Source organism: Electrona antarctica (assembly GCF_951216825.1).
Source record: "Electrona antarctica genome assembly, chromosome: 17".
Classification (NCBI taxonomy): Eukaryota; Metazoa; Chordata; class Actinopteri; order Myctophiformes; family Myctophidae; genus Electrona; species Electrona antarctica.
Window position 1 is genome coordinate 14,133,707 of NC_136798.1, and position 15,672 is coordinate 14,149,378.

At 40.6% G+C, this 15,672-nt stretch overlaps 1 protein-coding gene across 1 annotated transcript in view; it reads left to right on the forward strand.

Moving 5' to 3' along the window:
* Positions 1 to 14,637, forward strand: part of lin28b (lin-28 homolog B (C. elegans)) — a gene marked incomplete at both ends in the record, with an annotated part of 34,758 nt that extends 20,121 nt beyond the window's left edge. Inside the window, 2 exons of the mRNA XM_079526287.1 lie at positions 8,545 to 8,732; positions 14,322 to 14,637. Coding sequence (XP_079382413.1) covers positions 8,545 to 8,732; positions 14,322 to 14,637 — 504 coding nt within the window. The remainder of the gene's footprint in view (positions 1 to 8,544; positions 8,733 to 14,321) is intronic.
* Between the last annotated feature and the right edge of the window lie 1,035 nt (positions 14,638 to 15,672).

The window sequence follows — 15,672 nt, forward strand, 5'->3', positions numbered from 1 at the left end:
GCGATGAAAGGAAAATCTTGAAAAGAAAATGTATTTTTGAAAAGGTTGTACAGTAACACCACAAATCTTGTGTTGTGTGGGGGATCCACTGCTAAATACATTTTAATTTGGGGGTGGGGGGGCTGCTGCCAGTTGCCGGTGCCCCCATGGAGGTTAGTGTGGTCCTTCAGAAGGGGAAGGGGAGGGTAGTGAGGGGGTGGTTATACCGCTGACCCCCGGATTTCTGCCGCTGACCTGTGGGGCTCCTGATCAAATGGGGGTTTTGTTCCTGGAACCCCCCACCCCCCTCCTCCTCACCCGTCCAGCCGCTGATCAGGAGTTGCTCCTCCATTGGAGCTGAACAGAATGCGCTGGAGGCATTTCCATGGGCTCCCAGTCCCCCCGCCACAGTTTACCCCCGCCCTCCTCCCCTCGCCTTCCCTATTTACCCCGCCCACCATCCACCCCTGCTGAAGACCACTCCTCCATTTTGTCGTCCACCCCCCCCACCCCCCCCCCTCTCTCTCTCTCTCTCTCTCTCTCTCTCTCTCTCTCTCTGGCCATGCCCTTTTCTGACCTCTGTGTGTAAAGTGAAACCGGTCAGGACACCCGCCAGGTTACTTGAGAGGACATGACTCATGTTACGGGGTCTGATTCGCAAGGTTTTCAGACACATGCACGCACGCGAACACACACACACACACACACACACACACACACACACACACACACACACACACACACACACACACACACACACACACACACACACACACACACACACACACGCACACTCACGTAAATCCACATGCTACAATTTATTATGTAATTGCAGAGAGGCCGCGTTGCTGTAAGTCCATGTTTCAGCAACAGTGAATAGAAGTCAATGGGAGCAGTAGTCACTCAGGAAGACACCAGGAGGCAATGCTGCAAATTGTAACTGTCGGGTGGAAATCTTGTATGTCCAAAAATGGAAGCAAGAATGGAATGTAGTTATTATTCAGCCACAAGCTATTGTTAGTATTTTTCATTGGTACAATATTTCTAAAGCCAGTGTGACACTGTAGCTATTTGTTGAATGAATAGTGTCATTTTGAGTATCCAACATCTATTGCGACGAATGGATTGGTACAATTTCCAGCCATACATGCGGTTATCAGGTGCTGTTGGGCAGATTGGAGAGAACCAGTGCATGATAGTGGTATCATCAGAAAAGTCATGTATACAAAGGTGGACATTCATTTACGGGAAAAAAAATGTTTTGAGAGGGAGCAACGAAATGTTGAAGAGCTAAAACTCATAGTTTTGTAGGAGACTTTGTGTGCTTCTTCACACGTTTTTTCTTTTTTCTTTTGGTAGAACAAAAGGAGTTGTGTGATTTCCTCACTCGTGCATTGTGGGGGATTGGGGGTTTCAACTTTGACCTGGAGAGAGAAGCCGCCTGTTAGGCTGAAAGGAACAGGAAGAGGAAATACTGATTCAACCACACAGCAGAAAGCAATCAATGACTACTTATCATTATGTGCGCTGCATTGCCATTTTGAAATCAGACGAGTGATGTCGATCTACCTATTTATTTTTGCTCTGGGAAATGCCCTTGAGTCGTTTCAAATGGTCCAGTGATTACGTAAACATAAAATCAATTGGCGTATTAATTAGTACGTGACCGGTTCAATTCGCTGGTGGTTCCTTGCTAAGGATTGGTCAAGCGAGAATGGCTAAAGGTTAACCACTTAAACGCTATATACTTAGCTGCCTGGAGTATCCCAGGGCTCTATACCTCTACACCCCCCCCTCTACACCAAATCTCTCCACCACAAATAGTCCATCTATAATACCATGAGCTTGTGCATCTGCTATTTCTGCCGAATATTTACCCCCAGAATACCCCCTAGGGTTTATGTGGTTAAGTTAGACTTAGAATATGTGCTTTCTTTTTCTTTTTAGAGGAAAGGGGGGTTCGGCGTGAGTTTTTGCATGACATATATGTCTCATCCTGGTGTTGTCTTTAGGCTGCTGCGGCAAATAAATAAATATATATTTTTCCACAGGCATTGGAAATATATCATTACAATCATAATGATTGTCCTTCCTCTGAGCTGTTGTTTAGAATCCTTTAACGTTTTCCTCATTCTCTCTCCCCGATCCTCGTCTTTTTTTCCCTCAGAGCCAACTCAAAACGAGATGGCTTCTACATCAAGCCCGAATCATACTCGAAAATAGCCGATCTACAAGTTCACGCGACGCCGTGTGAGCTTGTAGGTCGGGCTATGTTCGTCGTACGATACGGTCTCGCGACAGAGCACATATATATCATGACGACGACAGAAAGTATTTATTTAAAGACCTTTAAAGCCTCGGACAAAGCCAACTCGGATTGTGACAACTCATGACAACAAACACAGTTTTTTTTTAACAAATAATTAGAAAATAGAAAAACAACAAAAAAGGTGTTGTACCCTGCCCTTTTTTTCTTCTTTCCAATTATTTGTTCGCCCCAAAAAATTGTGTTTGTTGTCATGAGTTGTCACGGTCCGAGTTGGCTTTGTCCAAGGCTTAAAAGGTCTAATAAATTCTTTCTGAAACTCTATGGGAAAATGCATGGGAAATGCTTTTCCGGGCCTGTCGTCGTCATGAAAGTGGGCGGAACTGTGACGCTCTATTAGGCTTTGGTTACAGTAAGTAGTTACAAGCTGGCCAGGACTGTCACCTACTCACTGGAGAAAGGCAGCCAACCAGTGAATGTCCAGATGAATTCATGTGTAATGGCTCATGTGAAATATGTTTAAGTTAATAGTCTGCCTCTGTAAGGATACATAGGGTTTGAAAAAAGCAGCATTATGGCAAATCTCAGTAATTCCAGAGATGGTGTTTGTGCTTTCATCAGCATATGGCACTCTTGCTCTATTTAGAAGTTTAATACATCTATTGATGTTTTAAGTTTTTTTTTAAATTTTATTAAACTAATTTCAGTCATGTGAAGCAGTTTACTGTTTGTACCTGAGCTGTGAACTCCCTAACTTGGAATGTTGGTTTCGACATTCAAAGTTAAACACTCAATGTCGAAATGAGGAAATACAGAGACATTCATACAACATAGGCTCCAACATTATTTGTACTTTGTACCATAGTCTTCAATGAAGATGGATCTGAAGTGTCTCAGCATATAAATCTGTCAGCATATAAATTAATCTCATAATTAATAACATAACTCAATGAGATAGATTGCATTGAATTGTCCATTGAATTGAATATTGTGAAGTGTGTGTATGTGAAGTGTATGTGTGTGCGCATAATCCGCATATGTATGTATGTATGTATGTATTATGTAGGCCTGTGTGTGCTTGTGTGTGTGTGTATATATATACAGTGTATATATGTATATGTATATGTATATGTATATGTATATGTATATGTATATGTATATGTATATGTATATGTATATGTATATGTATATGTATATGCATGCTACATATACTGTTTTTTCTTTTTTTTAAACGTCCGGATGCCCCGTCCAGGACAGGCTTCAGACACGCCTCCTCAGGAGACTTGGCTCAGATCTGAACCCATTTGATTTGGCGTTAGGAACCCGTTAGGAACCCGTTGGCGTTAGGAACCCGTTGCGACCACATGCCCTTGTAACTGATATTAATAGATGCAATATAATATATTTGCTTATTCTGTCAATTGTTTCGTGCTGAAAAGTCACAGGAAGGTATTGCTTTTGATGCATATGTTTTTGTTTTTGTTCAGTGTGGTTTATGCCTCATACTATATTGTCACAACAAGTTAGAATATTAAATTATAGTGCATGAAGAAGAGGCTTTTAAAGTTAACTATAAGCTTTGATTAGTTTATTATGATTTATGAATTTGTGACTCTTCTCAAATGGCAGTCCTGCATTACAGTACAGGCCAATGCCATGTTAATATACATTTTTGTAATAAAATGTAAAGAGTAGTAATTAATACATTTATTTTAAAAACATTTGAAAATATTAGAAGTATATTAACAGGTATCGAAACTTCAGGGCCATTATAATGTTGTTAAACAAGTCTGGATTCAGAAGTTGGAAAGGAGAGTTTGCCACTTTAATGTTTGATTTGATGGCATTTGACAGCATTATTATTACCATTACAAATCTGTGTTAATTGAACTCTTGAAACTTGAAAGGGTCTGCTTTCAATTATTTTGTATTTGGTGAATTCATATTTAAAAAGTAAACCAGAAAAAGTATTGTCTTTATGAAAAGGTGATTGGGAATTGAAAACACATCCTAATGAAATAATTCTACAAAGCTTTCATTAGCATTTGTTTTCCAGAAGAAACAGACAAAACAAATCGACTTTTTCCTCAACTGTTCCATATTCGTCTATTGTTAATTGCAGTCTGTGTGAAATGTGTTTCACACACAAGTACAATGAGTGCAAACTCTATTTTTAGTTTGCAATTAACATGTAAGTCTTAGTCATCTTAGAATCCCTTTTCATTTTTTTCGTTACATTTGAGTGAACACATATGTATTAACTAGGCTATCCATTTATATCGGCCAGCTTAACTCATACATGTGATGTATTCCCATACTTTTGTTCTTGCCTAATGTAAGTCGCTCTGGATTAAGAGCGTCTGCTAAATGCCTAAATTGTAAATTGTAATTTAGACCTGAGACCAGATTCTACAAATCTTAAATCATGTTTCTATGTCAGTGGTTCTCAAACTATTTCATGTCAAGGACCCCAAAAATTATATGTAATTGGCAGCCGACCCCAGTCTGAAAATATTTTGTTCCAGGGATCCCCAGAAGCAAAGATTTTAGTTAAAAACGTTCGCTGTGAACGCATATACAGTATATTCAAAGATTTTCACGTTTAAAAAAAAGAAAATAGCAGATCGTAGCATGGTACTTTGTGCCACGCTATGAGCTTGTAGATCTGCTATTTATCAACGGCTAAATTACGTTTAAAAATAATGGTTAAAGTGGTTAAAAGCTATAGAGGTGACACAGGTGCGTCCTCGGGTCTACATGGGTTAAGGGCCATTGGACATAGTTTATGAGAAAGGTTACTATGAACAAACATTTCTTCTGTCTAGTGTCTCTGTTTAGATAATTGTCGTTCGTTCGTTTGTTTCTTCTCCCTCCATCTTCTACAAATCGATTTGTATGCCACATCCTGGCATGTTATTTATAGCCCCGGGTATACTGTATAGCAGGTATACGAGACTCACGCGGCACACTCGTGTGGGCAGTGATAGAAGAAGTGCTCGCATGTTTTACATGCGTAAAAGTATCAATACTGCAGATACACTTACTCTGTTACAGGTAGAAGTCCCGTATTCAAAATGTACTTGAGTAAAAGTACAAAACAAAAGTATACTTAAAGTACCAAAAGTGAAAATATTAATTGTGCACAAGTTCCAAAATGTATTAAAAAAAGATCTTTTGAAAATAGCTAATCTACAAGCTGGCATTGTGAGCTTGTAGATCGAAATATATATTATAAATTCTGTTAGTGTGTTTTGTTTTTGTAAAAGTAAGAGTAAAGGGCAAAAGTACAATACTTTCCTCTGAGATGTAGTAAACGTATTGAAAATTGTAAATAGTGAAGTAAGTATAGGAAATTCCTCACAATTGTACTTAAGCACACACACCCCACTGCGTGTGGGTGTGTTTACTTGGTGCAATCCATGAAGGTCAGGGATACAGTGCCTATCAGTGGTTCCTGTACCATCATCAACACATAAATCATTGTCCGGTGGTTATGTAGTAACTAAATCAATAGTTCCAATCAGGCAGATAAGACTGATGGGTCTTCTGTCCAGGGAAATGATTGCATGGGTGCGACACACTTTTCTTCCCCTCCGCCCCTGCTGAAGAAATAGGAAATGGTGCCTCTGTGATAAGTAGATAGGGTAGGAGTGCAGCAGGGATGCACATTCTGAGATAAGCGCTTCTCTGCGCTGTGACCGCCATGGCAGTTGGTACAAGCTAGTTAATGCCAGGAATCTGCGCGTGAAATTATGCCGCGGCGTGTTTTGTTTTTGTGCTATCTGGATGAATGCTAACGCTGGGGGGGGGGGGGGGGGGGGGGGGGGGGGGGGGGGGGGGGGGCGGTTGTAGCGTTTAGCAGAGTTGGCAATTGTTCAGTCAGTGCACAAAATAAGGATGAAAGGATGACACCTGCATGCATTTCATTCAACAGTAAAAATCCTCAGTGTTATTGTAACCCTATTGCCTTGAACACTGAGGACTGTGTAAGCTCATTTGAAAACCTCAACTGGAAACCTCAATGTATCTTCTCATTCGTGCATTGCTTATTGTTTTCCGAACCAACCGTATCTTGTTTTATTTATTTATTTCTCATTTCATAGTCATATCTTGGCAGTAGTGGACAGTAATGAAGTACATTTACCTGAGTACTGTACTTAAGTTAAAGAAAAAATTGCGTATCTACATTCTGCACTTTACTTGAGTATTTGTATTTTTGGGTACTTTCACTACTCTACATTTGACCTCCTTTGCCTCCATTGTGTTTCTGTGAAGGGAAAAAGTGCATTATGAATTATTATTATTTGAAATATAGTGAGCATAGCAGTTATACAAGCTCGCAACACATTGCGCTTGTATTGTAGATCTGCTATATTCCCTACTGTTGAAAAGTTCCTAAATTATTTCAAAAGTTGGAGGGGAAATTTGTTAATTTCAATACACAAATGCATTGATATTAAAAAGAATATGTACTTTTTAATTTGTAGTTTTGAATACTTACTTATTGTAGAAAGCATGTGCTTTTGAATACTTAAGTTGTTGATATTTTCTAAAAGCATGTAGGCTATACTCCAGCACTCAAGTACAAATTTGACTGAGGAACTTTGAGTGATATTTGACCAGGAGTATCTATACTTTTACTCAAGTACTGGCCTGGGGTTGAGTACTTTGCCCACCACTGTATCTGAGACTAGCACAGCTATATTCCAACTGGGGTAAAACGTACTGTATAAGCTATAAGATGTCGGTAAAAATTATAATAGGAAAAATGTGTTTTCATAGTGATTCCAATAAGAACTTTGTGTTAGTTGCGTTAGTTTCATTGATCCAAGTCGGAACCCAATTGATTGAGTGATCATTAAAATCTGAAAATGCACGTGGCCCACCAATCCGACCACGGCTGCCGCCATGTTAAGAGTGGTGGTCAGATGTGTGGGCCGCAAATCTTTTGAAGTGGATCCTGATCCAGAAAAGGTTGAGAACCACGGTTCTACGGGCTTGAGACAGCAACGTTGGGGATGATGGGCTTTTGGACCTTTTTGATAAACCATTCATCTTTGGACTGTGGGCTGTTTGTTACCTGTATGCATATATGACATCATACTGTATCAATGAATGAATAGTTGCAGTCCTATGTGTGGGAAGTTCAAGTAGGGCCTAAAACATGTATCTATTGTAAAATATTGTATGATAAACAATTATAGATTATATTTAAGTGATTTGTTCCATTAATATTCTGTTAATATTTTATTTATGTTTTACATTACGTACTTTTGGTTATTAAGTTCTAAACGGTCAGTGACACACATAGACGGTTAACCGGTTTTAACCGATTCAGGACGGGAACCACGTTTGGTGTTTTAAGCATTATGTTAAACTTTAGCTAAAGAAAAATAGCAGATCTATAAGCTCATAACGCGGCACCGAGTGCCGCGCTACGAGCTTGTAGATCTGCTATTTTTGAAAAATCATGAAAATGTGGTGAAAATCTTTGAATATATATTATTTCAGAGCGAACGTTTTTAACTCAAATCTTTGCTTCTGGGGGGTCCCTGGAACAACATATTTTCAGATGGGGGTCGGTGGCCAATTACATATACTTTTTGGGGTCCACTGATATAGAAACATGGGTTTCTCAGAAAATGATTTAGAAGACATTTTGTAGAATCTGGTCTCAGTCCTAAATGGGTCCCATCCCTAAGCAGCATGCACTTTACTTTGCTAAAGAAATGCTAGTTGTCAGATGATGTTAATGTTATAATGGAAGGCTTTTCATGCCTAGGCCAACATTATCCAAGGTCATTTGGAGGTCTTCAGGATAATTTGAAAGGCTTGGATTAGGATATGAATATTCATGTATATTCATGTTGGCATTTTTCCTATCTGAGATGTAGACCATTGGGTCTCAAAGTGAGATCCGCGGACCCCAGGGGTCCTTGAGGGGGCTCCAGGGGCCCCCAGCAAAAGTAGAGAGTATAGTATCAAAATTAGTTTAACCATTACAGTAACCGTGTATATGGTATCGGGCATATAAAAAGATCCAACCTACAAGCTCTGCGGTGCGTTGTGAAATTGTAGATCTGCAATTTTCCAAAAATCTTGACAAGAATATGACACATTTGGAATATTTTTTTAAACCTTTTAACAACACAAATCGTGTATGGGAGTTGTATAATATTTTCAGATGAGGGTCCGCTGGTCCAAGTACATATTAATCTGGGTGTGGTCCTTGACGTGAAAAGGTTTGAGAACCACTGCTTTAAAAGACTTGAATTGAATTGGGTCTGTTCTCTCCATAGAGTAAACTGGTGATGGAGGGCTTCCGCAGCTTAAAAGAAGGTGAGCAGGTGGAGTTCACCTACAAGAAGTCCTCCAAGGGCCTGGAGTCTCTGCGGGTGACGGGGCCCGGCGGGGGTCCCTGCGCGGGCAGCGAGAGGAGACCCAAAGGGAAGGTCCCGATCCAGAAACGCAAACCAAAGGGAGACCGGTGAGTACATCATATGGATTAAGCTGCCTCTGTCGCCATGACCGATTTCAGTCATTTGGATTCCATAGAACCCAAAAATGTCTCCTATGGAAGCATGTCAGCGCAACGGAAATTGCCTATCTACAGGCTCACGATGCGTCGCACAGCCACGCGGCGTGAGCTTGTAGGTAGGCTATTTTATGAGTGTTTGAATTCGTCAAACTAGCTATAGAATACATACAAACCCCAAAGATCTCAGATATTTCATAACGGCAAAGGTTGAAGCCTCAATCTGCAATTTCTTCAACTGGTTGGCTGTATGTAGAATGGCAAGAACATAGGTTTAGATCGATGACACACAAACATAATTGTACAGAATGCTGGAGGGGTGGGGGCTTTCATGCTCTTTCACAAATCGGAGATTAGGACATCATGGCCTGATGTAATGTTTCAGTCATTTATTTAGCTTTATCCCATACGTACTGGAATCAAACATTCTGGGATTGTCAGCCTACTATGTAGGCTGTCAGTGTTTTTGTTGTTGTTTATGTGTAGCAGCCATAGCAAATATTATGCCTGCTTGCTAATGAAAAACAAAGTTTAAATGCTGCTTGTGTAGATGAGCGTATATATGAGAATGGTGCTCTGGCAGTGGAAGGTGTATGAGACATTAGTTACATGGACGTCTTACTGCAGTGTGCTATTTCTGAGTGGGTAGAGATTATAGATTCAATCTATTCAATCTGTCCAAGTACATGCCTGTTGCCATGGTTATTCTGCCGCATTGAATAGGGCAATTTGCCTGCCATCTAGGCACTATTTTACGTCAATTTACCAGCTTTTACCGCAACAGTTTGGATTGGACTTATATGAATTTCAATGTGCCATGCAGCAGTGGCTCCAATCAATTGCTTTGTCCTCATGGAAAATCCTGAAGGGCGCTTTGCGAAAATCTGTCGGAGGGAGCCGTATGGAGATTCCTGAAAGCGCCTGATGGTTGAAGCACAGGAGGTGTTCCTCGTCCGGCTCCTGCTGTCTGCACATGGAAAATGCCCTCATTGCGTGTTTAGCAGCGATGGCCAACCTGTGGGCTGGGCCCCACTGGTCGGCCGTGAGGATATTTCAAGTGGGCCCCTATATAAATGGCAAAACACTAAGATTTGAATGATTTATTCAACGTTAATATAAAAGCAAAAATGCACAAAAATGCTACTTCTAGAACCTTGACAAAATTAGTTTTTTTGTGATACGGATGAATAGGAACTTAAAATGTACTATGTTAATTCTATTGATACAATCGATTGATTGATCATTAAAATAATCATGCTCTGAGTCTGTATCGAATTTGGGTTGGCTGTGGTCAGATTGGTTGGACGTGAACATTTTTGAGATTTCCAAGCGGGCCGTGATACAGAAAAGGTTGAGAACCACTGGTGTATAGCAAATGGAGCCAGGGAGACACAGGAGGAAGTTTAAAGCTGTAAGCTGTGTGTTTGTCATTGGAATGCAATCAGAACGTTTTTTTTGCTACTGTTTCATGGCTCATGGCTCATTTGCTGAAGCAACCATCAGCCAATCCAGTACTTAAAGTGAGAAAACGACCTTTCCTCACAAACCAGGAAACTATATCCAGAGAAGGCTCCCTGGTTGTTTTACACAGTTGAATTATTCAGGTTATTTGGGATAATTGATCCACTTTTTAAGGTCAAGTGTCTCCACATTCTACTAAGGCCCTATAATAGTCGTAATGCATTTGGAGGTGGCAGGCAGGTACTCCCCCATGATGTCACCTCTCTCTTTAGTGTCACCCCTCTCTTCAGTTTAAGCGTCTCCCTGGGGCTCCTGGGGCTGTTATGCTACTCTGACCCCTACTGGTCAGGCTGTTATGTAACCAACTATTGTGTAGTTGCAGGTTTCCCTTTCAATTGATCATCAGTCAAAAACGAAACCAAATCTGTTGCCACCTCACAGTTGCCCCAAAGAACGCATTGAAAAATGCATCTGTTCATGGTCTTTAATTCATGGAGGGACTCCTCGGTACACAAAACATATTGGTTTTATAGTCAAACGTTTCGTCATTGATTTATCACTAAAGTGTAGCTGAATGTTCCTGAATGCTCACCAGTCACTTTTCCTCTACCGCTCTTAAAGCATACCATGTCTCCCTGAACGTTGCTGATGATGCGCTGTGTGCTTGTAGATCTGCTATTTTGACTTTGTAACACTTTCTTACAATAATAATAATAAGAAATAATTATTAAAAATGTTGCCTGTAATGTCATATCCAAAACAGTGACACCTCACGATTGTATAGAATTTTACAACTTTATTTTATTGTAAATAAAAAAAATCAAACATAATAACTTTTTGTATAACTGTACATATTGTAGTAATAATGTGTTGGTTGTCACAAAATCCCAAGGCAGACCTGGATTTGTCTCACAGCATACCAGCGTGTCTCTGCACTACATTTAGGAGCCACTGCTATGATGTACTGTATAGGACGACTGGGCAGCAACACTAATGAGGATGTCAGCAATGCTGCATAGTGGCCTTATAAAGGGCCATCTTGCTGCAATAGAGACATTCTTGTGTCCTGCTCACTGTAAAGAATACGCTCGGAATTCTGCCAGCGTTGTCTGTGTCGTTGCATATACGATACATTTTAGAATGATTATCCTGAGTTAGCAAAAGGGTTTATTATTTATTTGTTTTTCGTAATCGTTTTCAGAGACCTTTATAATGCTGTGTTGAAAAGTACAATGGAATAGAAGCAATATTATGTTATATTATATATTTTGTAATATATATTTATTATTTGACAGTGTACAGTCAGTTAGTCACAGTACAGTCATCCCTTTCTTTTAACAAAAATGGTAAGGTAAAAAGACAAAAAGACAAAAGAAAAACAAAAGCAAAAAGACAAACAACAATCCTTCCCCCAAGCCCCACCCCAGAATGGCACAGTTTTGACTACAACATTATTCGCAGGAACAGAATTTTGTTAATATGATAGAACATCATCCAAGAGGAGACAATAAAGGCAGAGCATCGAGAAAGGAGCCCCACATTGTTTCTATATTTTAATTACAAACATGGAGCTGGCAGAAAGGACAGATCAGATTTTAAACGAACACTTCTGTGATTTAGTGGTTGAAAATTAAAACAAGTCCCAACGGCCATTGTAATGTATTGGATAGTTTCGTTGTATTATGTAGGAACGTGTCAATGTCTGATTAGGACCTGTATTGGCAGATACTCAATATTAAATCATTAGCTTCAATGAAATCTTTGACTATTAATGAATTTCACAGACTCATCAATAATAATGGAAACATCGATGACACTTTACCTGCATGTCTCTTCCCATCTCCCTTTCCGGTCTAACCGCTGTTCAGTCAAAAGAAAATCTCAACAAAGCCCTTAAAACATGATAAAAATGTAATGCATTTTGTTTTAAAATGGATACGGTAAATAATATTCTTTCCACAAGCAGCGAGTTTTTAGCTTGTTCATGTTGGCTCTAAGGCTGCATGTTTGCTTATGACCGTACTTAAGAATATCCTTGGCAACAACTTAGCTATTCATGAACTGACATTAGTTATCAAAATGTGAAGGAAAATATATAAAAGTAATTAGTGCCAGTTATTAGTGTCAAATGCAATTAACCTTTAACTGAAAGGTTAACCCATTTTGGGCGGGAACCCCTTTTGGTGTTAGCATTATGTTATGCTTTAGCTATTGAAAAATAGCAGATCTACAAGCTCATAGCGCGCCACCGAGTGGCGCGCTACTATGTAGAAGTCATTTTTAGAATCTGATCTCAGGTCAAAATGGGTTAAACAAGGTGTACAGTATATTACATGTGTAGATTGAATGTGATTCTTTGTATGGATATGCTTTTATAGACGAGGAAGCAATTGAGACGATACTGTAAAAAGGCAATGGCCTTGCTCAGCAAAGCCTCATAATGGCATGTCAATTTTTATGTAGCGGTAGCCCTTTGCTGATGTCTCTTGTCTGCTATACTTCCTGGAGGTATTGTGCTTGCTCGTGCTTTGTTCTGTGGCCTTGGAAATGCCCCTGTCTTACAATGACAAGTACTGCGGGCCATTATTCCATAAGAATGAACACCTCTTGCTATATGTGAGCCAACTTACAGTACAGTAAACGTGCAGCAAATACAGTGATATAATGAGATAAGATATGATCATATAAACCTGTATTGATCCCCAGAGGGAAATTCTGATGTTATAGCAACAACAGCAGTGCAAATAAACACACAGAGTCAAGCAATTTTGATGGTAAAAGCAGCAAATTAACGCCTCAGGAAAATCCTGAAGTGCACTTTGCTCAAATCTGCCAGAGGGAGCTGCATAATGCAGTGCAAATGAAATGCAAAGAGTCAAGAAATATGATGGTGAAAACAGCAAAATAAACGCCTCAGGAAAATCCTGAAGTGCACTCCTTGAAAGTGCCTGATGGTTGAAGCACAAGAGGTGTTTATCGCCTGTCTCCTGCTGTCTGTAGACGTAAAACGTCTTCATTGCGTGTACAGCAGACTGAGTCAGGGAGACTCGAGAATACGGTGTAAGCTGTATTTGTTGTTGGAAGGGCGTCAGAACATAAAGATGCGGAATGCTTCAAATAAATCCCCGCTGCCACACTGTTTCGTGGCTCACGACTCATTTGCTGAAGCAGCCCTCAATCATCCAGTACTTAAACGTTGAGAAATCAGCCTTTCCTGACAGAGAAGGCTCCCTGATTGTTTTACACAGTTGAATTATTCAGTTTATTTGGGATAATTGATCCACTTTTAAGGTCAAGTGTCTCCACATTCTACTGAGGCAGTAGTATGGCAGTAATGTATTTCGAGGTGGCAGGTACTCCCCTGTGATGTCCTGCGCTCAGTGTAAGCCGCTCCCTGGGACTCCTGTTGGCTGTTATGCTACTCTGACCCCTACTGTTCACACTGTTATGTAACCAACTGTTGTGGCCTCGGATCCCCTTACACTTTTTCATTTTTCTCATTTGGCTCTCTGGCCTTTGAATGTCTTACAGTGACAAGTACCGCAAGGCTCAACCATTATTCCATAATAATGAACCGCTTTCGTTTCGTCGCTTGCTAGATGTGAGCCAGCTTAGTGCAGTCAGCACGGCAGCAAATGGAGCGATATTATGATGATGAAAATAGTATCTAAAAGCCTGTGTAAGTTCAGTTTACAGCTGGTTTTCTTAGGTGTGCCCATTCTGATGAATCTTATAATGGACTGTCTAATGAAAATAGTTGTTTATGATACCAGGGCAAGCATAAAATACTCAAAGTCGCAAAAGTACACTACTCTCTTTTAATTTGACATTTTGTGAAAATATAGAAAGAGCACTTTTTCATTATTCTTTGTGCTCCTGTTTGCATAATAATAAATTCTTTAAAATCTTGTCATCTTGTCATCTAGTACGGATCTCATTGGCTATACTCCCACCTAGTGGTGGGTGATAAATAGTAGCTAAGGTCACTCCATCCCTGTATATTCCTTAGCACAGGCCATGTGTCACACACTCCGCATGCATCCCATCAACTCTTTCCTTCTTCCCTTGTCTCCTCTGTAGCTGTTATAACTGTGGAGGTCTGGACCACCATGCCAAGGAGTGTGGCCTGCCCCCCCAGCCAAAGAAATGCCACTACTGCCAGAGCGTCACGCACATGGTGGCTCAGTGTCCACAGAAGGCGCTGGCGCCTACCGAAGGCTCTCAGGACCCGCATGCCTCTACCTCGGCCTCCAGCCCAGGGACTGGGCCCTACCTCTATCCCCCCTCTGAGGAGGAGGAGCGCTCGGGCTCATCTCCTCTGGACGGCTCCTCCTCTTCCCCGGAGGAGCCCCCGACACACCGCGGCCCCCACACCCAGCGATGGAGGAAATCCTGAGACGGCCCCTGTAGAGGTGTAGCTCTCACTCCCTGGACGCCCCTGCCCCCCACCACTCAACCAAGGATACCTGAAGCCCCCATCCTTGTCTACCTCACACTTGCGAAAACATGAGAGGTCTTTATTTTGTTTTACTTTTATTTTAATCGTTTTTTTTGTTTTGTTTTGACCAGCGCAGCTATGGCAATGATCAACGGGGTACGGATGCGTGTGAATGTGTATAAGTGACTGACTTGCTGTCTTTTTTTGTACCGTTACGGCAACCACCGCTGGAGAAGTGACTGCAGGGAATGGCTGTGTGTCTTATTTCAATCAGTGCAGCTGAAGAGTGAAACAACGTGGTATGAAACTGGGTTAGACAATTGTTGTTGTTGTTGTTTATTTCTCCCCCCTGGACCTAATTGTCGGCCATTTTGAATGCTATATAGGGCACTTGTTTCTATAGGGCTGGCTGGAATTAAAAGCCACAAATGAATATTCTATAATCATTCCGAAAAAGAAAATAATTTAATTTTTTTTGCAGTATAGCTCATTGTAAGAAGGATTCGAAGAAGCCTTCCAACAGCCTGTGACCATCAAAGCTAGAACAATTCAGAACCAAAGGATTGTTAGCTTAGCCCACTGATCTATAGCAGGGATGATTTCTATTAACGGATTCCAGAGGGAATGGTTCAAATATGGTGAGCTGCTAAATACTTTTTCTACAGCCTAATGGCCAAAAAAATAATAATAATAAAAAAAGGAAAAAAAAGAAAGAAAGAAAAAAAGCCTTGCGCTCCACTGCATCCTTCTCTCTGACTTAAAATAGACTGGACCAACTGATTGTTGCTAAACTCGGTTTCAAAGAGTGTGCATGTGTGTTGCTGCATGCACGTTCAAAGGAGAGAGAATTAATTAAGCTGATTTTTACTTTGTTGTACAACTGCATTGCTCACTGGCAATAGCAATCTACAAGTTTGTAGTTCAGCTATTTACGCTGCATGACACCATCGTACAACAAAGCATAAATTAGGTGTGTGTGTGTGTGTGTGTGTG